This window comes from Camelus ferus, chromosome 31, assembly GCF_009834535.1.
Source record: "Camelus ferus isolate YT-003-E chromosome 31, BCGSAC_Cfer_1.0, whole genome shotgun sequence".
In the NCBI taxonomy this organism is placed as follows: Eukaryota; Metazoa; Chordata; class Mammalia; order Artiodactyla; family Camelidae; genus Camelus; species Camelus ferus.
Window position 1 is genome coordinate 9438079 of NC_045726.1, and position 27446 is coordinate 9465524.

The following is a 27446-nucleotide window of genomic DNA, read 5'->3' on the forward strand; positions in this document are numbered from 1 at the left end:
ACTTCTATGAAAATAGCATACTCTAGTTCTTAAAATGTCTAGAAATATTAAATAGAAATCACACTAATAATGAATTATGAATAATACCACAACAATGCTGGGGTAATTTTACATTGGACATGTTCATTAAAATCAGTATGTCCAAAAACCAGTATGTTGTCCACGGATCTGCTTAGAAATAGATTTAGAGATAGGTCAGTCAATATTTGTATAACAACTACAAAAAGCAAAACCTCATAGCTTAAGAGAGAGAAAACTATGTTCTTTACTCAGGCATACTAGGGCACAGGGGAAGGGTTACTGCTGCATCTAAAGCAAATTCAGTTTGGTCTGTGGTTTGTAACCCTGCTATCTCAGGCAACTGGCAAGGAGGAAATATTTCTGCCAAGGGTAAAATCATGTAGAAAAATGCTGGCATCTCTGAGGTATTAATGACCCCCAAATCTCTACTACTCTCATTTATTCTTCTGATATCAGTATAGGGTATAAGCCTTATAGGATTAGATTTAGACAGTAAGTCGTGACCAAGTTCAAGATATTTACTGTAATTAAAAAATACTCTCAAAATAAACATATTTTAGAAAGAAATAATAGCAAATCTATACCAATTCTTTTAGAAATATAAGAACACATCCTAATTCATCTTATGAGGTCACATCATCATAATAAAACTAGACAAGGACGTTACAATAGAAAAAACAAAACAAACCCAGAACAATATCCCTTATGAACAGGATATCATCAAATCAAATCACACTATATATAAAAGAATAATACATCATAATTCAGTAGAGTTTTTCTCAGAATGCAAGGTTTAACATTTGAAAATCAATCAATGTAATTCACCATATTAACAAGTCTTAAAAAAGAAAAACTGTGTGGTCATCTCAGTAGATACAGAAAAAGCATTTGACAAAGTACTACATTCATTCATGATAAAAATTCTCAGAAACTAGAAATAGATGGGAACTTCCCTTAAAGGGGCATCTTGATATGGGGCATCTATGAAAAACCTATAGCTAAGATAGCACTTAATGGTGAAAGGTTGAATTCTTGCTCTAGTCTAGGACTAGGAAAAAGGCAAAGATGTCTGCTCTTATCGCTGTAATATTTAATTAATGGTTACAGTCACTGCAATAAGGCAAGAAAAAGAAAAGACATATGCATTGAAAAGGTAGAAGCAGAACTGTCTCCATTTACAGATAACGTGCTTGTCCACGTGGAAAACCCTAAGAATTTACAAAAAAAATGAATTTTTAGCAAGGTTACAGAACACAAGGTCAATATACCAAAATCAATTATTCTATGACACAAGAAACAAACAACTGGAAATTAAAATAGTACCAACATAACAGTACCAAAAATATAAAACATTTAGAGATAAATTTAAGAACATATGTAGTCTGAAAACTACTAACATAGCTGAGGGAAAATGAAGATGACTTAAACAAATGGAGAGATATACCACATTCATAGATGGTAATACTCAATATGATTAAGAGTCCTGATGTGAGCTTTATCTATATATTCAACATAATCCCAGTTACAACCTCACTACAAATATGCTTTTTGTAGAAATCAAGAAGTTGATTTTAAAATGATATGAAAATGCAAAAGACCTAGAATAGCAACAGTAATTGTAAAAAAAGAAAAACAAAGTTGAAAGAAATGACACTTTCAGATTCAAGACTCACTATAAGTTTACAATAATTTATAGTTTTGTACTGGTACAGGGATAGACATAAAGACCAATGGACCACAATAGAGAACCCACAAATAGACTCACACATACCTATTCAATTGATTTTTGATAGAAGTGCTAATGTAATTTAATAGAGAGAGAGTAGTCTCTTGACCACTGCTGACTATTTCAAAAAATGGTACTCCAACAATTAGACATCCATGTGGAAAAAAAAAATACATCTGACCCTTACCTCACAGAAAAACTAACTTGAAATGGTCCACAGACCTTAAATTTATGACCTGAATCTATAAAACATCTAGAAGAAAATTCAGGAAAATCTTTGAGTCTTCATTTAGACAAATTTTCTTAGGACACAAAAAGCATGAACCACAAAGGAGAAAAAAAAGATAAATTTAACTTCATCAAAATTAAAAACATTTGCTCTGTGAAAAACAATATTAAGAGAGTGAAAATGCAAGCCTCAGGCCAGGATATCTGTATATCCACATATTTAAGGACTTGTATCCCCAATATACAGAGAGCTCTTACAATCAATAATAAAGCAAACAACCTGATTAAGAAACAATGGGTAAAAGATGTGACAGACATTTCATCTAATAAGATACATGAATGGCAAATGAGCATCTGAAAAGATAATTAGTCATCAGGAAAATGCAAAATAAAATTAGGGTGAGATGCTATTATGTATGCACGAGCCTGGCTAAACTTAAAGAGAAGCACGAATACCAAGCGTCAAAAAGAACGCAAAGCAACTGGAAATCTCATACACTGTTGCTGGTGGGATTGCAAAATAGTACAGTCACTTTGGAAAAGCTTGGTAGTTTCTTAAAAAGTTAAACATATGCTTACCAATAACCCTACAATCCTACTCCTAGCTGTGAGAAATGAAATCATATTACACGAAAGCTTGTAGACAAATATTCATAGCAGCTTAATTCATAATAGCCAAAACCAGGAAATGTCCATCAACTGATTAATGAATAAACAAATTTTGCTATATCTTTTCGATGGACTAGTATTCAGCATTTTAAATGACTGATACATGTAACAACACTAATGAATCTCAAAAGTATCATGCTAAGTGAGAGAAGGCAGACACAAAAAGGTACGTATTGTATGATTCCAGTCACGTAACATTACAGATCAGCGGCGGCAAGGCACTTGCCGTGGGGAGGGGTATCTGAGTGTAAAGAGACATGCGACAACTTGCTGAAATACTCCAAGTGGTCTGTATCTTGATGTTGGTAATGATCAACCCGCTGTGTAAACTTGCTGGAACTCAGAGAACTCCACTCTTACCTAAATTCTACCTCAACAAAGGTGATTAAAAACAAAGAAGAAACCAAACTTCCCCTGGATACCTCAAGTTCATTTTGTGAGGATCCAATGATACACAGCTGACCCTGGAACAACTTTGGGGTCAGGGGTGTTGACCCCTTCACCCAGTCTAAAATCTTGAATATCACTTTATAGTCAACGCTCCAAATCTGCAGTTCTGCATCTATGGATTCACCAACTGCAGACTGTGTAATACTGTAGTAAATATTTACTGAAAAAAAAAATCGCATATAAGTGGACCCACACAATACAAACCAATTGTCTAAGGAACAAGTGCAGTTACATTAGCTGAAGTTGATACACTCTGATGTTAAAAGCTTTCTTAAAGGCCATAAGAATTTGAACGATTGTTTGAAAATTTTATAGGCCTCTCAGATATCAAGGCCTTCAAGCTTGGTAAGTTCAAGCTTCAGTTCCTCCCCTAAATAAATGTAGCAACTGATGTCAAATTCTTTAAGATCTATCCCTGAATAAACTTCAAGTGTTAATAAGATAATTCCTTAATGCACAAAAGATCATGTCTATAGTTTACAAAAATGGTATTTATTCCCCTCCCTTTAGAGCCTCCTTCTGCAGGATGTTATTTATAATATTGTCTGATGACTCACATGGACTACAGATGAACTTCAGGTTATGCTAGTTTATCAGACACCAGGTATCTTTTGACTCTTACTAGGGGCACTTCCTTCTGTCATTTATCCCTGTAGTTTTTTGGGTTTTTTTTTTTTAACTATGAAGAAAATTAACTTACTTTAGGTAAGAAATATTTTCAAAAAAGTGCTGAAGGACTATTATACCTTAAGTACAGACTTTTCTCCATGATCTTAGGAAACAAGAATTGAGGAGAAACAAAAGTGAAAATTACCCAAGGGAGAAAAAAAACACATTTGTGCCTAACCTTTTAAAGTCACTCTTGTCAGAGATTGTGGAAGAATAAAATTTTTAAAAATACAGTTTCTAGGGAGGGAGGGTCCAGCTCAGTGGTAGCATGTGTGCTCAGCATGCATGAGGTCCTGGGTTCAATCCCCAGTACATCCACCAAAAATAATAAAAATACAGTTTCTATTTTAAATACAGGTGGTTGAGAAATCTTGTTTTATACTTGAAAACCAACCTTCGTAAGTTTAACACTAAAAATGTATGGTCCTATACACTGCATTTGGTACAATGAAAGCCCTGGTAGGACAATGAATTCTAAGAATTGTAGGAAACTGATTTTCTAATAACAAAAAGTGTCCTCTGAAATTATTTTCACTCCAATTTTTCACTTAGCCATAACCAAAGCTGAGAAAATATGGGTATTCAGCCTGGATTTTTTCATGTGGAAAAGAGAGTTAACTAGGTGTTGTGTTTACAAGAAAACAGTTTATCAACAAACTGCAGAACATAAAAGAAAGTGAGATTAAAAGTAAGAATCTTTTGAGCCACAGGACATTTGTTTTTATCCTTCAGAGACTGCAATTGGGAAAAATCCTAAAATACACTGTGCAATAACATTTATATTTGAGAACTTTTCTCCTAATAGAAAGTAAAGTTCTAAACCTTTTCAATCTGAAGAAGTTGCATCTCATAAGTAGAAATCTGCCCATTTTGTAGACAGGTAACAGCCTTCAAATTGGAGATCTACATAAAACTAGTAAAATTCATTAGGTAGGAACTGATAAAATCTTGTTAAATGAGCATCATATTAGGCTGTATTATAACAGGACAATACTGTGATTTATACCCTACCAACATAGCTTTTCTGATACAGATACAAATTCTACTTGCTTATAGCAGCTTTATTCATAACTGCCAAATTTGGAAGCAACCAAGATGTCCTTTAGTACGTGATAAATAAACTGTGGATAAAGTGTGGTATATCCAGACAATGGAGTATTATGTAGTGCTAAAAAGAAATGAACTATCAAGCTATGAAAAGACATTAAGGAATCTTAAATATATATTATTAAGTGAAAAAAGCCAACATGAGAAGGTTACATACTGTATGATAGCATTCTGGAAAAGGCAACACTGTGGAGACAGTAAAAAGATCAGAAGCTGCCAAGGGTTAGGGGAGAGAGAGGGAAGGATGAAAGGTGGAGCACCGATGATTTTCAGGCAGTGAAACTACACTATTACCTTATGATACTATAACGGTAGAGACTTATTATACATTTTTCAAAACCAAACAAAATGTACAAAATCATTTGCCTAAAATAAACTATGGGGTTTGGATGATAATGATGTGTCAATGTGGGTTCATACTGTAACAAATGTACCACCCTGGTGAAGATGCTGTAGTAGGGGTGGCCGTGTGTGTGTGGAGGGCAGGAGGCATGTGCGAACTCTCTACACTTTCTGCTCATTTTTACTGTGAACCTAAAACTGCTCTAAAAAGTCAAGTCTATTTTTTTAAAAAGTATACTGACATTTTACTTGGTTTTCAGTGTCTGGTCTGAAGTCCTCTGATTAGGGAGAGGATCAATATACACCCAACTTTGTAACGAAATTAGCATAATTAAACTGAATACGTAGTGCTTTTTATTCTTCATTTTAAAGATAAGTAAGACAAGAGAAGTGATCTGAATACATTTGGAACGCTCCTAAAACTGGTTCAAAGCTTCTCCTTACACAAATTCTTATATTTTGGGAATGAGAGTCACTCGATAGGGGTAAGATGCATACTTGTTAAATGTACTTAGCAGTTTAAAAACAGAATGGAATTTTACAGTTAGAAAAGATACTTGGAAAACATTTGGTCAAACCCCTCATCTTACAAATAAAGAAGCCGAGGCTCAGAGAAGCTATGTGATTTGCCCTCGATCACAAGGCCATTTGACAGAAGGACTAGAATTTTGGCATTCAGAAGTTTAATGGCTGTTTTTCCATCATACTACTATCATTCAAGAAAACAAAACTATGATAAATGTCTTAAAAGTCAGAGACAATTTTTTTCTTCTTTCATTTATTTATTTTTTAAGAACAGATGAATCTAATTAGTATATTTGGCTGATAAGCATACAGTCAAGTGCTGCCCATTTACTCATTTATTCTGCCTGCTCGATTTTTCCCAGAGGTCATTTAAAAAAAAAAAATCTTGTTTTAAGAATTCTAACAACCCAAGAAAATGTTTTACCCTGAAAGTGAATATAAAACACATGCTATTACTGAAGCAAAGGCTGTGTATGCTCCCCACTCCAAACTTGTTAGTAAGAATTTAGAATCTTGCTCGACCTCTGACAGAGGTAAAAATCCACCCTTGGTGGGAGCAGCTGCGACTCTGTGAAAGAAGCTACAAATAACATGCTGGGAAATTCAGCAGGCACTGTTATTATATCCTGTTTATACTGTCATTTTTCCTATCAGTAGGATATTATTTATACAGACCCCACCCATGAACTTCTTGTTTATCTTATTATAGAAATCCTCCAAATCTATAAAAAGAAGCCTCTGTATTTTGTTTCTGGAACAAGCACATGTGTTATAATTTTGCACCTCACTACACTTTTTTATTTAGCATTTCCTTTTGTTATGCACCACTCGTTCTCATTTTTATCTCAAGGTTGGTTTACTTCATTATCTCACATATTAGAGTTAAACTTAACTGGCTTTAAGAGACTCTAATACACGACAGATTCCAGAGCACCACATCCTAAACTTTATTCAAGGGTAGAATTCATCAGGTAGATATTCTTCTAAGATGCATCTGACTAATTTGTTTAAAGACAGAAAAATGTGCCTGTATACTAATCAGGTATTCCCATGAGTAAGCCCTGGATGCACAGAAGGTTTTCCTACTTGGGCTACTCTATCCATGATGGGCCAGTTACAAGGACCAGGCTTTATACTGGTTCTCACTCACTCACTATTTTTTAGCTGGGTCTCTTTTCAAAAATGAAAAGCACTGTCCCTGAGTTTAGCTTGATGGCTAGATAAGCTGGGTAAAAATGCAGCACAGCAACACATGAGAAATACATGAATTCAGTAAGCTGACCAAAGGGACAATGAACCAATCTGATTATAAATCATCCTCACTCCCCTGCCTTATGTAAATAACTGAATTAAAGTAGATAAAAGAAAAATGTAAGTTCCTTAAGGGCAGAAATTCATGCAGCATTTGTTGAGTAAATATGTATTTCTAGAAGGGGAACATCACTGGACAGTCATATTGGATCAGTTTTCACATGTACAGCTTGTGTTGGCTTCACCAATACTCCCTTTCTAGGTAAACATGAGATCTTCAGAGAGCATGTGCAACGCTAGACTCTGAGAATGCGTAAGAAAGATCTCTGCTTTTAAAGAACAATACTCCAAAATGCAGAACTGGCACGAGGTTTAGTATCTCAGGGTAGTGAACTAAGTGTACTTAATTTCAGAAAAAAAGAGAGGTCTACATGGGCTAAAGTGATCAAAGAAGTCAGAATCAGGCTAATAACTGAGGCAATGTTGATAAACAAGAATCAGTAAGACCAAGGTGAGGTGAAGGCTAGGCTGTGAGCGTCCAGGTGAGCAGAATACAGGAAATAGAGAGAAGTTGAATCCAGTTAGGGAATGTACTGAATAGGAGATGGAAGCAAATAAAAGGCTGGTAGATGAGAAAGAGTTTCATTTTCCAGACAACAGAGAACCATCAAAGATATCTGATCAAGGGAAAATGAACCCAAGCGTGTAGACTATGAGTGAAGAGGAGGAAGAGTAAGCTGAGTGAGGCAGAGCTGCAGGGAAGAAGTTTTCAGCAGTGCCAAATCCTATGATTACAGCAGCAAAAGGAAGGTTCATGTGACGTAACAGATAAAACATTTGTAAAATTTCAACTCTTGTTTTTAAAAACAGGAGACGGCGTCAAGATATCTATCACTGACTAGGGTAATGTTAGACAACGTCAATCCATTGAAGTTTATATCAGGAAAGCTTACCAGTCTCCTAGAATAGCACGTCTCAAACCCAAATTACCTGGGGATGTTTAAAAATGTGAATTCTGATACAGTAGGTTTAGGGTGATACTCTGTATCTTTACATTTTTGACAAGCTCCCAATACTGTTCTTATATGGACTGCATTTTAAGTAGCAAGATGCTAAAAAAAATCTTCGAATTTCCCTTTCCAGAAAGGCAGTATTTGATGTATGGTACAGCTAATGCTTTAGATATATCTAAGAAATTCCTTTTAAAGGCATTACAACTTCCATCAATGTCGGGTGGGTTTCAAAAGCTGCAATTTTAAAAGTCCAAGATGATTCAAGATTCAGGGTATTAAAGATATTCAGAAATATTCCCACTTAGGCAATATTAACTTTATAATACTGTTTATAACACTACAATTTCGTCTTTTTTTTTAGGCTGGCAAACTAGAAGATATAATTCCTTCTAATCTTGGGGGTTGAAGTAAAAGTCCTGAAGGACAATGAATGCTCCATTTTTCCACTGTGCACACCAGTGGGTCTTCATAAAACCCACTTAACTTGTCCTCACAGTGCCCTCAGCATCATAACTTAATCCTTGAAGATAAAGGTAACAATTTATTTTAAATAAGCTACTGAAAAACACCTGAAGATTACAAAAATTAAATTTCTTTTAAGATTCCTATACGAAAGGATATGCCTTTAATTAGAGTTTTGTTTTTTTTTTTAACCATGAACAGAACTGTCATTTATAAAAATACATTACTAGTGTAATATGTTACACACACATTAAGATTGGCTGACCTTAGATCCTTGGTATGAAAGTTAAGACTTCCGAAATCTCAAGTTTCATTTTTAACCAAATAACAGTCAATAACAACTTTTTAGGTAAATTAGCTTCAATATGTATCAATGTCTAGAGAACTAGAAATACTATCTTAAAATTGGAAGGTACTGTTTTAGATCAGATCCAACCATTCATTGTAGACATAAGAAACTGAGGTGCAAAGGCTAAAAAGCCCAAACTCACTGAATAGCTGCTAGCGGTATGTTAAAAAAAAAAGGGAGAGGAATAAGTTAATTTTCATATCTATCAATGTAAAACATACAACAACGTATCAACTACAACATACAGTTAAAAGTTTCTGGTTCCTGTAATGACTAAGGCATAGTTGATTTTATTAAGGCATTACAAATCACTGATATCCAAGAAAGGAAGACTACAGACCAACAAAGAAAAGACATGCTACCCCCAAATTTAAGAACATCATAAAAATGCAATCTAAATAGAGAATGACACATATACACCACATACTTAGGATGGGGCTGCAATGGGGTGGGTAATGGGATGGGATATAAAGACCAAAGAGAAGACGATGGTAATTTTTATCTTCTCATTAATGGTTTGAGGAAAGCTTTCACATACAGAAAAGTGGTTTAAAAAAAAAAAAAAAACTTCCTTTACTCTCATGAATCATTTTTTAATTGGTAAAAAAAAAAATCAGGGGTTAGATCTGGAGGACTGTGAAGCTTTTAAAAATATGAAATGTAGATAGCAGCTGGATGTGCATGTGTCATGAGCTCTGTCACAATTACAAGAAAACCAAAGAATCCTTTTTTAGCCATAAAATAGGAAATTTTGTGCTTATTACAAATGCTATAAAATTTACTAGCACAAGTGGAAAAAAAAATCACTGGAGAAGTTCCAAGATATCGGAGACAATGGGTTTTAAATCACAGGCATACATTATTATGCCTAAGTTGACAGATCTGCACTGCAATGCAGAAATGCAAGCAATATTCCAACATCTGCACCAGAAGGCAGAGACTAGACAAGATTCCAGAATAAAGGGCTCTTCAGCTCTTACCTGTTACCTGTGCAACAACTGCTTGGGAAATCCTCCGATTGGCAAGAAAGGCTTTGATTTCCTCTTTTATCACACTGCTGTCCCTCCTAACAAAAACAGAAGACAAGACCAACAATGTATGTTGAAGGTAGAAATCCTCATCTTTGCTAAGAAAGGTGAAGCAGAGAGGTGGGGAGAACACAGAAAGAAAGGACACAAAAATAAAGGTAAACAGACTGAGCTTGTGTGAAAATATGAAATTAAAACAAACCAAGAAACACCAAATATTCAAGTCCTAAAACATCACACCAGACAGACGCTTTAGTGAATGCCACAGTAGATATAAGTCTCATACCAGAGGATGGTTAATCGCATGCTGTGTATAATTCACATTAGGAACAAGGCTGCCATATGGTATATACAAAGTTTCATTACTGGGTAATGAATTTATCTTACACAGACAGAAATCCTAGAAAAATAAAAAGCAACAACAACAACAAAAATCAGTTGTGAGTAGACTATGGGTTCGCATGTTAACTATGCAACTGCATAAATAACGTTCCGTTCATTTGTAAAACCTTTGTTAAAGGAATAGAAATCATCATTCTCACAACTGCTAAAACATTAGCCATCCTAAAAAAGGCTTTTGCCTTTTACTTTGCCTTCTTTTTCCTGTATAAACAAAAAAAATTTAAGCAAATTTAAACAAAATGTAAAATTTTAATATAAAAGATATATTAATTTTCTAATACATGTAATATACAGGATACTTAACTCTTAAAACTACACTATATTATGTGTCCTTGGGATAGACCTAATTTTTCCTTCATTAAGACATCTTATAAGTTTTTACTTATTTAAAAATTCCACAAATTCTCAAAAGACTAGACATTCATTAGAATGACAGTGAAGGCCAGGACTGCTGTATAGACACCAGAACAAACAGAATACTTCAGTAAAAATTAAACTTAAAGCCTTAAAACTGACCAATTTCTCTTTGAACATTCAAAATGATTACTTAAATGGAATTTTGTTCAAGCTCAAAAGTAACAGCATAAGCGGTAACTTATGATCTAATACAGGGAGGTCAGCAAACTACGGCCCCACGGACTAAATCTGGCCTCCCATCGGCTTTTATACAACCTATGAGCCTTCACAGGTGAACATTCACAATTAATCTGATGACAGGGAACATTAACTTTGAACAAAAATTAAGCAAAATATTATCCCCTCCCCCTCAATTCCATTTTTCTCAGCAGTAGGACTGTATTTAAAAACTTGTATTCAATTATTCATTATTATTCTATATTGAATTTTGCCAATAAAAATCTGTGACCATTTGCTTTCTCTCTTATATTATATCTATTATATCCTCAATTTTGCCTCTTGGCCACAAAGTCTAAAATGTTTTCCACCTAACCCTTTACAGAAAATGTCTGTGAACCCCTGATCTGAGACAAAGGGATTGTGAAATCTTTACAAACCGTTTTGTGAATAATCCACAAACTCCTTATAGGAGCTCAAATCTCTCTACAGATTATTTGGAGCAATGAAAGAATTCTGTCCCCAAAGAATCAGCTGTGACTTCACTCGGAGCAGATATTTCAGTCCTTTGCTGAGAAGGACATACACACTACGTTGGTGAAATCTGTGCTCCCTTTCAGGAACTCTGGAAGAGAGCAGAGACGCTGTAGTGGGACAGTTTCCAGCCTGGAGCTCTACACTACACTCCTGAACTACTGGCTGGAAAACCTAATCAAAAAGATTCCCAAAGGAAGAAAAGAGTCAGCTTCCTAATCCAATATTTAAATCTTCTCACACTGGTCTACATTCTGATCTAGATACTAATTAGATTCCTTCCAAAATGCTTACTTGTATATGAAATACTTCTTTGAAAAATATGCATTCTCACACACAATTTTAGAATTGTGTATCTGAAAGAAAAAGGCACAAATAAATACATTTCAAAGTCAAACAAAAAAACTGTCTACATTACCAAATGGCTCTCAAATGACCATCAAAAATCAGTAGAGCAAGAGATAACTTCAGCAAAACCTATTTCAATTGGCTTATGTAAATAAAACAAGTCATTTGGTTTCTGATACAGCTACAAAATTAACCTGAAAGAATTTAAATAAAGCATTGCATTTCGATGTATAGAAAGCTATTCTAGGAAAATGAAAACTGAGTTTAAAAGAGTATCTGTTAGGGTTATATAAAAATGTACTTTTGTGGGGAAAATGATTAAATGGTATTTTCTTGACTACTGACTTAAACTGGAATTTAAATCAATTTATTTAAAATCAATTTCACCTAGAGTAGAGACTAAGTCATGAAGAGGAGCTAACACTCAATTATTCCAATAGGGCATAACCAGTCTGTGAATTATTCACAGCCGTGCAGTATGATACTATCAAGGACCACGGCAAGGTGAAGGAACCCCAAAAAGTCTGCAAGATAGCAGCCATTCACTTACCCTCTCTCACAGACTAAACCTTCAGATACCTGGCAAGTTTCTAAGTATCCACAGTGAGTTTAAAAAATAAAAACAATACCTCTTCACTCAATTGCTTTCCCACAGAGAAGCTTTTTCAAATTGAAAAAAAAAATAATAAGACTTAAAAGATAATAGTGTGCTTGGGCAAGTCATTTAATAAAGCTAGTTTCATCACCCAGTAAAATGAGAACATTAAGACACCCTCCCCCATCACAAACCTTTTCCTTCTCCAAGCACTGATGTTAAATATAAATGAAATTTAATATTAAATGTGTGTGTGTATATAATATATAAAATTTAAAGTTTTTTCAACTTTTTGAAATTGTACAAGCACTACATAAACAATGACTATTACTTTATAAAACCCCAGAAAGAATCCCAGGAAAAGAAGAAACAAATGACCTGCTATAACTAGATAAGACTGAAGTAAATATCTGCATTGTGTATTTTAAGGCACAACAAAAAGATTTCTACAAAGTCAGTTTAGACACGAGTGATGTGTCATTTAGTTGGTTTCACTAGGTATTTTCAAAATAGTAACAGCATTCAACTTTCATTGTGTCCAATTCTTTTATGTATTTCAAACACTTCCATTCTTCAGTGACCTGCCTCACCTACTGTCCACTTGTATCCCATGAAATTGCCAATTTATTGGTGTGAAAACTCCTTTGTTTACTCCAAATCTAACTCTCTCATCTCCTATATCTTACTTCCTCTCTTCACCTAAAATCTGACATCCTTTTTTTTTTTCACTGCACTTTATTTTTATTTTTTGGGAGGGAAGTAATTAGGTATATTTATTTATTTTTTAACAGAGGTTCTGGGAATTGAACCTAGGACCTCATGTATGCTAAACACACACCCCACCACGGAGTTATACCCTCCCCGCAACATCCTCTTTAAAAAGAATAAATCCACTTTTCCTCCCTTCTCTTATAAAAAAATCTCACTCATGATTTCTACTCCTCTAGTTTTATGGAGTTAGAGTGAAGTGTAGGCTGACCTTTCTTTGATTCTGTAGTTTACTTCCAAGATAAGCTACCACTCTCTTTGCATTTAACCACTTAAAGTCCATGTCATCTCTTCCTCCTACCTTTTCCAAAACACAGCCATCTGGAATGATCTATCAGAGTGACTTATAACACAAGGATAAAATTCTTCCTTTCCACCCTCCATTGCCAATATTTCTTTAACTTGTTAAACTTCCCACTGCTGCCTACAGAGCTTTCTTAATATTTGGATGAATTAATCAGTAATGCTTCTTTGTGGAATCACCCTTTTTAAAGACATCTTAAAACAATAATAATGCCATCTATTCAGAGAAGTTGTCCCTGATTCTCAGAGCTGAAAAAGACCTTTTCTTCCAATAGCTAACTTTATTTCAATTACACAACTCACATGCTAATTCATTACATACTGTTCTGTATTACATTGTTTCTGCTCTGGTCTTCTGTCTCCTACTAGTCTGCAAAGTCCTCTAGCACAGAAACTGTGTCTTATTCATCACAGGGTTTGCATATAATAGAGCTTAATTTGTGCCATGAATGAACAAATCTGTATTTGAAGATAAAAGGTTGTAAAAGGGAAAACCTGATTTAGAAAATATATAAAACAGCTCTAAATTCTGAATCTCAAGTATGTTTAAGCTTCTCAAATCAGAATGGAAACAAGTTATTTATGCTAGCTCAAAATGGTGCGCTTCCTTTTCTCAAACAAAGGCTATTAAAGACTGAGTGTTTAAAGTGGTATGCTTTAAGACCTTCCCTATTCTCTTAGCTGATATAAACGACACATTCTTTACGAACCCTTAAAGGTAGCCATCTACCTCAAAGACTTCCAGAGATGGAGCGTCCCTACCAAGACAGACTACTTCACATGTGGAAGAATATAATTACACACAAATTCTTTCACATATGAATAAAAACCTGCTCCCTTTAATTTCTACCCATGGAGATAAACAGAGCATTATTTAGAATTTTAAAAAATAATGTTAAAACAAAAGCTACTCTATATGTGGAAACAACATAGTCACTGAGTATTATCTCCTATAGAAAATAAATACCTACCTACACAAGTAAATAAGCTATTATTAGACATACAGATAACCAACTTGGAAGAAAGTCTGAGTCTTATATAAAATACTAACTAAACACTCATGAAATTCAGTACATGGGTAGCTAAGAACAACATCTTTTATATGGGATTGTTCATCAATTCTGATAAGCCTCATTTCAATTATTTTATTTGTACACAATGGGACAGATAAACTTTAATAGATATACACTATTATGTTAGCAGATGTACAGAGATACCTACATATAAACATATATACTAATACATGCATTTAAAAATAATATGTAAAATGGGTCTTCATTCTAGCTTTTGGCTTTAAAGTCCTTCGTAAAATTTTATATGCAACAATTTGCTAAGCATTCACATTCTAGTTTCACTTTCATTTTTTAACCCTGATCAATTCAAAAGTAGAAAAAGTAGCAGTTACTTTCTTTCTGATTCTTAAGAAGCTGATCATGTGTACAGTTACAACTTAATCAAGTCCTACAAAAAACAAAAACCAAACCTCCTTTGTGCATCTTGAAATTATTAGGAGTTAAGTTTGTGGACCTAATGGGTTATGAGATTTGAAAAATACCTTATGGTTGAGTGCTCTGGAAGTTGGGGAATGTGAGCATGCAAGAGATGATATTTGATATGGGTAGAAAAGGAGGCAGAAATGCATTTAGGTACCCATCTCCCCACCTGGAGATCACCAAATCCAACCCACTATATCACCAAAGTGTTGAGTGGGGAAAGTGCAGTGTAGCCCTACGTGGGCACATGATACTCAGAAAGATCCATTGCTCAAAACTTTCTCTAACATTCTACCAAATAGAAATTCATTTGCCTAGTGAAGTGATTAATTTGAAGTAGCAAATATCATGTGGTGGGGAGAGTAGAGGACAAGTCCATTAAGGCTTTCACATTTTGTCTTGAGTTACATTAACCACCATTTGTTAAATTTTTCTGAAATCTTCAGATATGAAAAAATTTACAGAGGCAACAGATACCAGCAATAGAAATACTAGTAATAAACACATCGGTTAGAATTCTGCACTGTCACTTAATATTTAAATTTTCTTGGGTCAATTATTTAATTTTTGAGAATCTCAATTTCTCTGCTCTACCCCACACACAGCATGGCTGTAATGGTTAAAAGTGAGAACAGTCACGCAATAAACTTCCCTCTCAAACCTAAGGATTGTTATCTTTTGCAAACTTGAGAAAAAGAGAGCTAAATACAGAGGGGGAGTGCCAGTGTGGGTGAGGGCACAATGGCAGAGGACCACAAGAGAGCCAGAGATTCAGTGAGACCCCTGAGTGATTAGAGGACACCACAGGAGCAGTTCTAAGAAAGAAGCCATGAAGTATCCTACCCATGCAAGAAGGGGGAGTATGTAAATTAAACACTGATCATAATTATGAACAAATACGTCTTTAATGATGGAATGTGAATATGTCTAATTGTTGAATTTAACTACAAATCCTAGTCCTTGCGAAATAGATTTTCTGTTTATTTTGAGGACATAGTTAAATTATAACATTACGACAACCTAAGAGCTAATAGTCAAGGTTTTCAATCCTTACCGTCAAGTTTTAGACTCTGAACAATCTTCCAGAGGCTTTTGTTAAAAAGAAAGTTTTCCCAAACTTAGTCTAAAATACATTTGGGGATTAAGTGTTATTTTAAAAGCATATTAAAACTGATTCACGACAGCAACAATAACAAAAACAGGACAGTATCCTTACAAAGTTTATCACTGATATCCTCTCTTCCCAGGATAATTAAAAGTTAATCTCCCTATATTTTAATTACTAAAGATGGTTCTCTCTCTTAATCTTGACAGTGATATATATATTATATTCAAAAGGAACATCTAAACTTCGGCCAGTTGTTTTAGCAAGTGAAAATGAATTAAAGGCCAAGTTGATCTCTTCTGTTTTTAAGTTTCAAAAGCTTAAATAATAGGGTCCTCTGGCCGCTCTATTAAACTATTCATTACAGGAATTACAGTGGAATCTAGATACAACAGTCCATTTAGCCTAGAATTCCCTATTCAGCAGTTTCACCCTAAAAGTAAATTCAGAACAGTCTGTTTAAAAGACATTTTACCCTTGTGATACTATAGGATGGCTCTTTTATACATGGCAATACGAAGTCACCATTGTATTATCTTCAAGTTCTAAAATTTTATGGAAGAACTACAACTTATAATTATAGGTTTTAATTTTATTTCTGACAAATTCCTGCTACAGCTTCTTTCATATCTACTGTAACTAATCCATCCACAGGCTCTCCTCCACACTACAGTAGTGATCATCTACCGAAAACAATGCTTTTATTGTCTCTTTCCTACAGACTTGTAAAAACTCCTTTAATTTCCACCAAGTTAAACATAAATTATTGATATGCAACTCAAATCTTCCCAAAACCTGTACTGCCTCCTTATATACTATTCTTATCACCATAGTATAGCCAACCTGCAATCTTTATAAGACTAAATATGCCTTGCCTTTTCTATCTTTTACTATTCCCTCAACTTTGAATAAAGTTCTCGTATTTCAAAACAGAAGCTATCCTTTAAAGTTTAGCTCAAATTCATCTATTCACTTGACATACTAAGCCCTTAACATGTGCCAAGGACAGTTCTAGATCCTGCAGACAGAACAATTTGGAAACACACTGGTTCTGCCTTCAAAGTGTCCAGGTCCAGTGGGAAGACTTTCCTAACTGCCTCCATTCAAAGTGGACTTCTTTTCTCACTGTTTCAAAATCTAAGTATATACACTTACCTTGTAATAGATAACATTAAATTTGTGTGTGAATGAATATATATATATATATATATATATATATATATATGGCATCTATTGCTAAAATTACAACTTTAGCTTCTTAGGGGTAGAAAACCACGTCTATTTTTCTTAAGAACACTGCATTTCATATTATATTTTGTTGATTGGCATGTTGGAGGTAAAAATTAAGAGTATACATATTCTATATCATGATAAAATCACCCTCTCAAAAAAAAGTGCTTACAATGGATTGAAGGATTAGAATGTGTTAGCAATTGAGAAAATTCAGATGTCAGCAATTAGAGCCATAAACAGAAGGCCAACCTTTACTTTGATAACAGAGAGAATGGAAAAGAGTTATCAAAGCAGAAAAAAGAGCTTAAGCAGAAAAAAGAAAATCTGAATTAGAACTATAAAATTAAAATTTTTTTTCTCTTATCATCAAAGGGGAAGAGGGAAATCACAGTTCTTACAGGTAAATAGCTGAAGTACAGATTTATTACTCAAAGCCAGTCTAAGAACAGAGACATTTGGAGGACTCTGAATGAGAAAGGAACTAACCTCATTAATTCCTCCACTTTATCATCTACATCTAGGTCCTCTTCTGAGGCTTCAAAGCTGTATGACCTCTGACCCATGCTGTTTGCATGGTAGCGAGTGGGTGACATCTTCCCATTGGATGTGGGTAATCGCTCATTACTCTCCCTCCCATTCTGGTTGGTAGTACAAGGCTGTGGGGAGGTGTCATAGCTGTTGCTGGGTGATGGGGACATTCCCGAATGCTGAGTCTGTGTGGAAGCTGTAGCTGTGGAGGAAGATGCCGGAACATTGCTGGTACTATTCCCACATGAACCTCCTCCGTAGCTGGACCTTCTTCCAAACTTGTCGCTATGCTCTTGATCGAGACGGTCCAAAGTTTCGAGGGCGTGGAGAATTTCGTGCTTGGTCATTCCGGTTCGCCGAAGGCGCTGAAGCAGATCTATCTGCTCTATGGTAAATCTGGGCTCATCTGTATAGTGAGACATGGTTTCCAGCAAACTGGGAAGAAAAAAAAAAAAGGTCCCTTATTTACAACACCTGCCGAAGAGTATATCATGCTGTATGGAGAACGCGCAGCACAAGATGCAATATTTCTTTTTTGTTTTTAATCTTTTTGGGGGGAGTAATTAGGTTTTTATTTATTTATTTTTTAATGGAGGTGCTAGGGATTGAACCCAGGACCTTGTGCATGCTAAGCACATGCTCTACCACTGTGCTGTACCCTCCCCTAGAAGATGCAGTATTTCTGTATCAACGTCTTTACCGCAAATGATTAAGGCTTTGTTATATTACAGTAACAATAATTATCAATACTCTGTGCTGGAATGTTTCTATCACAGCAAATGGATTGGTATAAGACATTGAATTTATTAGCAGATGGACATTAGGTATAACATAAAACCCAATTTCATATGGCATACAATTTACATTTTCCCCAATTTGGTAAATATCTGAACCAAAATTTCAGTTACGGCAATACTACTAAAACAACAGTTAAGGTACAAACAGTATTAAGACTAGGCTATGTGATTACTCACAGGTGTTTCCTGAATCTCCAATTTTTTATCATTCTACACTGGAGTATTAATGGGAAGTTGCAGAAAAAAATAGTTCGTATTATTTTGTTTTCTCAACCAAACTAATGTAGGAACTCTAACTTTATTTAGTGTAGACAAACAACTTGGCAAGCTCAGCCCAAGTAAATACTAATAACCAGTAAAAATATTTAAATGGAAAAGTAAGAGAGGCACATAAAAAACTTATTAAGCACCATTTCACCCACCACTTAGCAATTTCATGAGTATTTCATCTCTGTAATGCATTCTCCCTTAAGTTATCCCAAGGAATGGATCTTTCGTGGTTGTGGCCAAACTGAACTATTCATTTTTCTTAGGAAATTGCTTCTACATTATGCTTCCTTTAACTAACACAAGATGCTGTAGCACACCAGAAAATATCTGAGAGTCAATAACAATATTTAAGGAAGTTGTCAAATATCATAAAAATTCTCACTGTCTGAATTCCTTTCTTATGAAACCTGACTTTCTTAAGGTTTCTTTAAAGCGGTAATTTCTTCTATTTTTATTTTTATAGTTTTAGTGCTAAATAGGTTACAGGGCAATCAGTAGGCTCTCAGTTAAGTGTTTGCTGATGGAAATAAATGTTAAAGAATTTTGTCATCCTTTACATGTAAACATCTACTCTGGGCCAGTTCCCCTAAGCTGTTGGAGATTTATTTCTTTATTTCTATATATAAAAATTTATTGAACATTCACTGCTACGCAAGCATTGGGCAAGAGTTTCATGTAATGTAATCTTAGTTCTTCACAACACACCTCTCTGTTAATTTTTTAAAATTTTATATTGATTGATTGTTGAGGAAACTAAGGCACACGATGGTTGTGTATCATGCAAAAAAGTCTGGTTAAGATATGGAAAAAAAATTTAAACCTAGGTCTTACTGACCCAAAAGCATACCTCATTCTGATTTCCAATATATGGCAGGACTTACTGGAATCATATGATATGGAACATAGGCTTCTGTCCTTTTTTAAGTTTAAACCATTTAGATAAAACCACTCTACTGATGGACTAGGCATTCTAGTAACACTTTTAATACTTAAAATCTTTGCTTCATCTAGAATTTATATTTACTTAATGAGTGTGAAAGAATTTGAGCTTTATTTTTTCCCAATTGGATAGCCTGTTTGTCTAACATAAAGACTTTATTGAGTAAAATATCTCTTCTCTGGTCTGAAATGCCACCATTACCATATACAAAATTTCCACACAAATCTGTATCTACCTTTGGGTTCTCTACTCTATCCCAATGATTGTTTCGTCTTCCAAGTCCTTTTACAAATAAGCATGCAGAAATCTGTAATTTTCATGTGAAATAGTTCTAGTTTTAGAGGAAAGTTCATTAAAAATGAAAACAAATACATTTGGGGACCTAAAATAACATGCTGCAGGTGATCCGTGCCCACAGGCCACAGTACCTGACTTACACCTATACACATTTTCTCTCTTCCAATACTCATTTGTGACAAGCTATTCATCATAAAAGTTCTGTTTTCATGATTATTACATTCTTTCCTGATTGCCTAGTCTTTCCTCTCCAAGATTTTATAATGAAAAATTTTAAACATACAGAAAAGTTGAAATAAATTTACAGTGAATGCCCATCTCATACACTAATCACCTATATTTTACCATTAACATTTTCTTGCTTTATCACATATCTATCCATTCCCTCAGCATCGATCCCTCTATTCATCTCATTTTTGGATGCATTTCAAACTGAGTTACAGATACCTGTACACTTTCCTCTAAATATTTCCACATGTATATCATTAACTAGAGCTCAGTATTCATTCAGGTATTTTTTCTGAGGTAAAATGTACATAAAATAAAATATGCAAATCTTATGTTTACCATTCTATGACACGAGTTTTGAGAAAGTACATATACCCATGAAATTCAAGTCCGTATGAAGACAGAATCTGACCATCCCCCAGGAAGTCTCCTCATGCCCCTTCCTGGTCGGTCAATCCCTGTCCTTTGCCCTCAGAGGCAACCATTGCTCAGATTTTTTCCTACCACAGATTAGTTTGGCCTGTTCTAGAATTTCATATAAATGGAATTTCTGTGTACTCTTTTGTGTAAGGCTTCTTTCAGCATAAAGTTTTTTAGATTCATCTAAGATGTTGTGTGTGTATCAGCAGTTTATTCCTTTTTATTGCTGAATAGTACTTCATTGTAGGAATATACCAAAGGTTTGTGTTAGCCATTCTATTTTGGACACTTGGACCATTACCAGCTACTCCAAATCTTTGGCTATTACAATGGTACTCTACTAATTTTCTTTTTTGCTTCGTATATCCCCGTAATATATCATCATCTGGTTGAGAGAGAAGCAGCAGCTTTCAATAAAGTAGCTCATTTACTTTTTCTCCTGACCGATCTAAAAACAACAGCGCACCTTGCTTATCATAAATGATCTATTATGGAAATGCTCTGCAGTGTTGGTAACATTCTGTTCTATGCTAGTCGTGTTACACAGGCGGCATAAGCAGTGAACATTCACCAAGTTGTACACTTCTGACTTGTACATTTTTCAGTAGGTATATCATGCTTCAAGTTTGTTGAAAAAGTTGCATAAACATTTTCCTAATGGCTTATAAGAGATACTTGACACTTTAGTTTCTATCTTAACCCTCAGCCCTTGGTCTTTTCTATCAAGTGTTTAGTAACATATTAATTCTTAATCCTAGGAAGTTCTTTTTAAAAGCAACTGCCAAATCTCTTTAGTAATCCAAATAATTTACCCCTTAATTTTTTGATTGGGTAAATTCACGTTCCTATACATTATTCTTTCCCCTCAAAATTGAAGTACAGCTACCCACTGCTTACTTCAGTTTTCATACTTTGAAAATACTTCATAAACTGACCTTACTTTAGATATGAGATTTCAAGAACTGTTTTATTATACAGACAAAAAAAATCAATCATGATATTTTCCTATCCCATTTATATGAGAGGAGATAGTAGATAATATTCTGTATATAACTCTTCAAACCTCTCTTTGTATGCAGAAGCACTCTGTATATTAGCATAAGACTAAAATAAATTACATGAATTTAACCTGTTAATTGAAAAGTATCCATCCTAAAGCTTGTATTAGAATTATCAAAACTAAAGATTCTATAGTCTCTGAAACAATGTAATATTTCATGTTGTTTCAGAATCACTGACTATGGGAACCACTTTTAATCCAAAAGTCTTAAAAATAGATAACAAAGGGGCACGTATTATTTTGTCTGAATGCCTCATTGTTTCCAACCACGTGTTCTTGGGGCTGCCACTCATAATACCCCACCTTCTTGCCAACGGGGTGGGCACACAAGGAAGCCAAGCCTTGCTCTCCTCAAAATATTCAGGTGAGACTAGCAGGAAGATGGACAGTCACTACTGCTGTGCTCAGTTGCGGGAAGATGTTTCTCTGGTTACTCCTCACCATGTAGGAGAAGCTAGTTTGTAGGGAAATAAAGCAGGTATACTAAGAAATGCAGAGCAAAGGAGAAAGCTCCAGTGTTCACCTCCCTTATTCTAGTAATTCCTAAGCCCCTACTACATTCCTGCTTTCTTGCTGCACTGTTAAATATGAGCACAAACTTCCCTTTATGCTTCACCTTGTTTAAATCAGAAGTCTGTGCTTTGTACCAAGAGCAGTCCCTAACAAAAAGATACACCTAAAGTAAAAAGATCTACAGTTGCTATACAAAATGTTTAACTGCTATAGAGCAGAATAATGACACACTGAGCAGGATCAAATCACACATATGACACTGAAGGTACAATATTTTACTGAGAAAAATGCCAAGATTAGAAGCTTTCTTGGATATGTAGAATATTCCAGTGTGCATTACCATAAACAAAGGCACACATACTGTCATTTCCGAACTTTATTTCTTCTAATTTACCTAGTTTAAGCACATAATCATGAAATTATGGCAATACTGACCTACAAAGGTCATCTAAGTCCATGATATCAGCAATCCTTTTATAACAGAAAAAGATAACATGTAAGAACTGAATTAATTTTCCTATGTAGCATAAGAACCGTTCACAGGATAAGGAACATCTTTCACTTTAAATTACTAATCTGAAAGCAGACTCAGGCCAACAATAATTGAAAATGACGTGAGAAGAATTCTGACATTGTAATAACACAGACAATGTTTAAAGCATAAAAGAACAATTAAATTCTGGAATCATGGCTCAGTTCAGAAACTGACATTCTAAAAGACCATACTATTAGACCATAACACTAAACCTATTTTTGCAATAAATTTTATCCCTAGTTGGATATGTAAACCCTACTTGGATAAGGCATGAGGTTCAGAACATACTTTCTTAAACTAAATTCTACAAACATGTAGAGCAAAGAAAGTTAAAGCATTCACAAATGATTAATCTTGAAATCATCTGCGCATAAATGATACAACTATCTTACTTGATCTTACTTGTAAAGCATCAATAGTTAATAAGATCTTATTGGATAACACAGCATTTTCTTTAGCTTGATTCTGCTGTCTTTATCTTTTTATCTAGAATGATTAAGCAAAATATAGTCCAGTCATATTTTAGTTTTGTTTTTCATACATAGTATTTACTGCATGATGGTTTAATATATGATTGACTATAGTCAATCATATTAATCAACTAAAGATGTACTAAGTCCCTTTTTACTATTTATGGCACATTACTCTCACAATTATTATTACCATCAAAGCAGTTTTAAAAGAAGAAAATGACAAGAAATGAGAATAAGTAAAAAAGGAAGATTTGCTGGGGACTGAGCTTGACAATATGGTAAAATGATTCTATAATTCAAACCAATGGAAGAACTAATGCAAAAGAACAGAGGCTATGACTACAGATAATAGTACAAAAATGTTCTTATAATAAAAGGACTGAGAAAAACAGAATAATATTCAATTTACAGTCATTCTTTAACAGTTATTTTAAAATTAACACTAATTAAGATTGAGATTTTAAAATTACAGATGCCTTACACACATTTGGGGAAAAAAAACTCCAAGTAAAAACATACAGGGAGATATAATTTAGGTGTGGAGTTAGAGAATGGGAGACCATTTAGACAAGAATCACTCAACTAACATTTACTGAGTGACCCCTACGTGTCAGATCATGCACCAGGCAGTGAGGATGCAACAAGGACCAAACCAGGCAAAAATTCCTGACCTTATGATGCTTACATTCTAACGGTTATTGAGAGCAGTGATTAACAAAGAAATTTTTTTTTTTAAAGGGGAAACTCAGGCCCAAAGCAAGGCTGTGTCTTCCCAAGGACACAGCCACTTAGCAGCAATGCAGTTTACTGTTCACACCACTTGGCCTATTCCAGAGACTATTCATGACAAAGTCAATGGGAGGGGGAAAAATTTTTAATGAAAAATCTAAGTAACAAGAAAAACCTATCTCAATGTCTACTTACTGCATTATAGAACGGTCACAAAATAGAAGGAATTTAACTGAAACGTACACTGCACCAAATTTTAGAAAATACTTATGCTAAAGACACTCTGCAGCAGACTAAAGATGCACTCAGTGAGCTAACAGATGCTTTATCTTCTCTAATATCCGAAATTCCTGGAATACTTTTGTTCAGAGGCGTATTTAAATGAACTAGCACAATCACACACACAAAAAACTCTCAACATAATACCACTATCTCAATTTGTATTTTTCTGCCCGACTCCAAAGAAAGGCTACCAACTACATTAGCTAATAGGCTTAACTGCATTATCACCCGCAGCAGGTAAAGGAAAATGGCTAAGATGCTTAGCAGTGTGCACACAGAACGCAGTATGAAGGTAACACACTTCCAATACTCTGCTCATCACAAGGAATCTACTACTAGCCATCTGTCTCACAAGTTTCTAGGCTATTACGCAGTTTAAAATAATTAGTAATTTTATGTTCAATTGAAAATTAATGTTAGACTTCAAAGCTGAAAACAGAAATGGTAAAAGAGAAAGCTGATAGATTTGAAAATTCTTTCCTTGCCACATGATTATGAAAAAATTCTTTCAACTCTACAAATGCTTGCTGTCAGTTTTAGATCATAATCATAATTATTTCTTAACTTTATTAGAACAATTGAGAAGATAAAAATTAAAACAACTAGATACTTACAGCACTGGAAAGGAACTGAGCATACTTTACATGAGGTGAATCAATATCCTTTCCAGAGATTATCAGCGTTACTTATCATTCTGTAGAATAAAGACAAAATTCAGAGATACTTCTTAATTAAGTATTGAATAAAATTTTTAATTATATAACTTAAGGATATTAACAGTTAACATCAGATAATCATGTTTTTAAAAATTATTTTGTAATTTTTTAAATGAAACATTAGTTTGAAGAAAATATTGAAAATAGAAAAATACTTTTGATAGCTTTTAAAATTATTCGCTTGGAATAAGTAATGAAAATCATACCCCTGAAGTTTAATCTATTCCCAGACACCACTCAGAGTAACAGATTTAAACATACAATGGAATATATATATATATATACACACACACACTATAGTGACGCTCAAGATAACTTGTTCACAATTATATCAGTGCATTTAGGTAGAATCCTATAAACAAACAAACAAACCAAAAACACCACAGCACGATTACAGCTAATGGTCTTAACTGTAGTGTATATTCTGCAGTCAAGTTCCAAGTATATTACTGACTTTACTGCTAGCCAAATCTCAAGTGACTTAATTTCTCTAAGTCTCCATTTCTGTATTTATAAAACAGGGATAATAGACAACTACTTCAAAAAGCTACAAGAATTTAGAACATTTTAAAAATGGTGGTGATGAAGCACTTCACGAACTATCAAGCAGCAGGGACTATTACCACCAATTTAAAAAAGACACCAATACCCATGTTGCATTTAGATCCCTGAACGGAGTGTAAGTTAATAATGGATTGAGTTTAGTACTTTTATCTTCTGATTAGCATTTTACTGCTTTAGTCACCATTCAGACACTCTGACCCCTTTCAATTCAGACATAGATCTTAACAAATGAAATCTACTCTTCACAGTTCGGGAGCTGAAGATCACGTATTACTGACTGAACTTAGCAGCGGTTTCAAACCACAATCTATAGAGGCAACTACTTCCATTAACTCAAAGTTAATATCACAAATTAGATGAAAGTTTAAAATGTTGATGTCAAAAATTTTCACATTAAAATATACATTCAGCACTGAATTATATTAAGCAAGACCAAAGTGCCTAACAGTGACTAATGATACATGTGAAATGTACAGGGTAAAGTTAGAAACTGTTCACATTTGCATCCTATGATAGTCTAATACAGGATATATGGTGGGTTTTGATGTTACCCTCAACATGTTTCCTATGCTTTTCCATTCTAAAATAATTATACAACCTGTAATAAATACACATTTCCCTATTATTAATAGTAGGTCATTGGCAAACTCTACGGAACTATGTTATGAAATCTTAGAGACTAATCAGCCTGTGGTCAGAGGCTGTGCCACCATCTCTGCCTCTGTATGTACTGACTCCAGCCACCAGCATCGTTAAACCATAGTCAGTTTAGATGTCACTTCCTTTGTAGTTTCATTATTACTTAGAGTAGTAATTGTACATTCTGTGGTGTGATTTCAGATTTTTTGATTCATTTAAGTTCAAAACACATCTACGGAGCAGCTGCTATTTATATAATTTAGCACTCCCTGCTGTGGACATCAGGGTTCTCTACTCTCATGGGATTGTTAATGTTCCATGACTCTACTCCATTCTCGTTGAATTACAGTACAAATACATTAAAGGACGTAGCACTTTCTCCCCATGTCAGTTTAGGACAGTTGTCCCAAACTGTGCCCACCACCAGCTTCTATGTCCCCAGGGTGAACCACAGCGTCCCCCAGCTCCCTAGGAGGTCCTCCAAAACCAGCAGGCAGGTCTGGCCCAGGTTCCTATGAAATCATTGCCTCTTCCCTTAGTCCCAGCACACGTGAGACTGTGTGTGCTTCCCAAGAGAGTGAAGTCTCTGCTTCCCCCAGTGCAGTGGAGCTCCTGCAATTAAGCCCCGCTGGCCTTCAAAACCAGATGCTTTGAGGCCTCCTCTCCCAGTGCTGGAATCCCAGGCTGGGGATCCCAACGTGGGGCCCAGAACTCTCACTCCTGTGGGAGGGCCTCTACAATATACTTTTTCTCCAACTTGTGGATCGCCCACCCAGGAGGTATGGGGGCCTGATTATATCACAACCACGCTCCTCCTACTAACCCTTTATGGTTTCCTCTTTATGTTTCCACTTGAAGAAGATCCTTTTTTTCCCCCACAAGGTTCCAGTTCTTTCCCATCAATAGTTTTTAGCAGTAAGTTGTAGTTTTGTTGTGATCATGAGAGGAGGTGAGTTCTTGGTCCTACCAGCCCACCATCTTGCCCGGAAGTCCCAGCAGAGATGTTATTTTTGGACATCCCCAGCATCCATTAAACTGTACTTCAGAGAGCATCATCAACTACTTTCATAAATGACTAGCTCTGAAGCATCCTCTTGTCAATTTACTAGGAGATGAGTGCTGAAAGGAGGATTAAGAAGGCAGAGGATGAGGGAATCCATATGTTTTCCATTGCAGAGAAGTGAAGAAGTGTTTTATCTCCCATGTCTCAGAAGGTAGGCTAAAATATAATTCAAAATAAGGAGGTGGCCAATCAGATAAT

General features: G+C 34.9%; 1 protein-coding gene across 15 annotated transcripts in view; it reads right to left on the minus strand.

Annotated features, from left to right (window-relative positions):
• The window catches only part of HMBOX1 (homeobox containing 1), a 135804-nt gene that overhangs the window by 68771 nt on the left and 39587 nt on the right, over positions 1–27446 (minus strand). For all 15 annotated transcript variants that reach the window (XR_004316405.1, XM_032470952.1, XM_006181229.3 and 12 more), the window contains exons 2-4: positions 24881–24960; positions 17681–18157; positions 9793–9878 (exon numbers count right to left, since the gene is read on the minus strand). Coding sequence is in view for 14 of the 15 variants with exons in the window: in XM_032470952.1 (XP_032326843.1) it covers positions 9793–9878; positions 17681–18157; positions 24881–24903 (586 nt within the window). In the remaining variant the exon portion in view is untranslated. The remainder of the gene's footprint in view (positions 1–9792; positions 9879–17680; positions 18158–24880; positions 24961–27446) is intronic.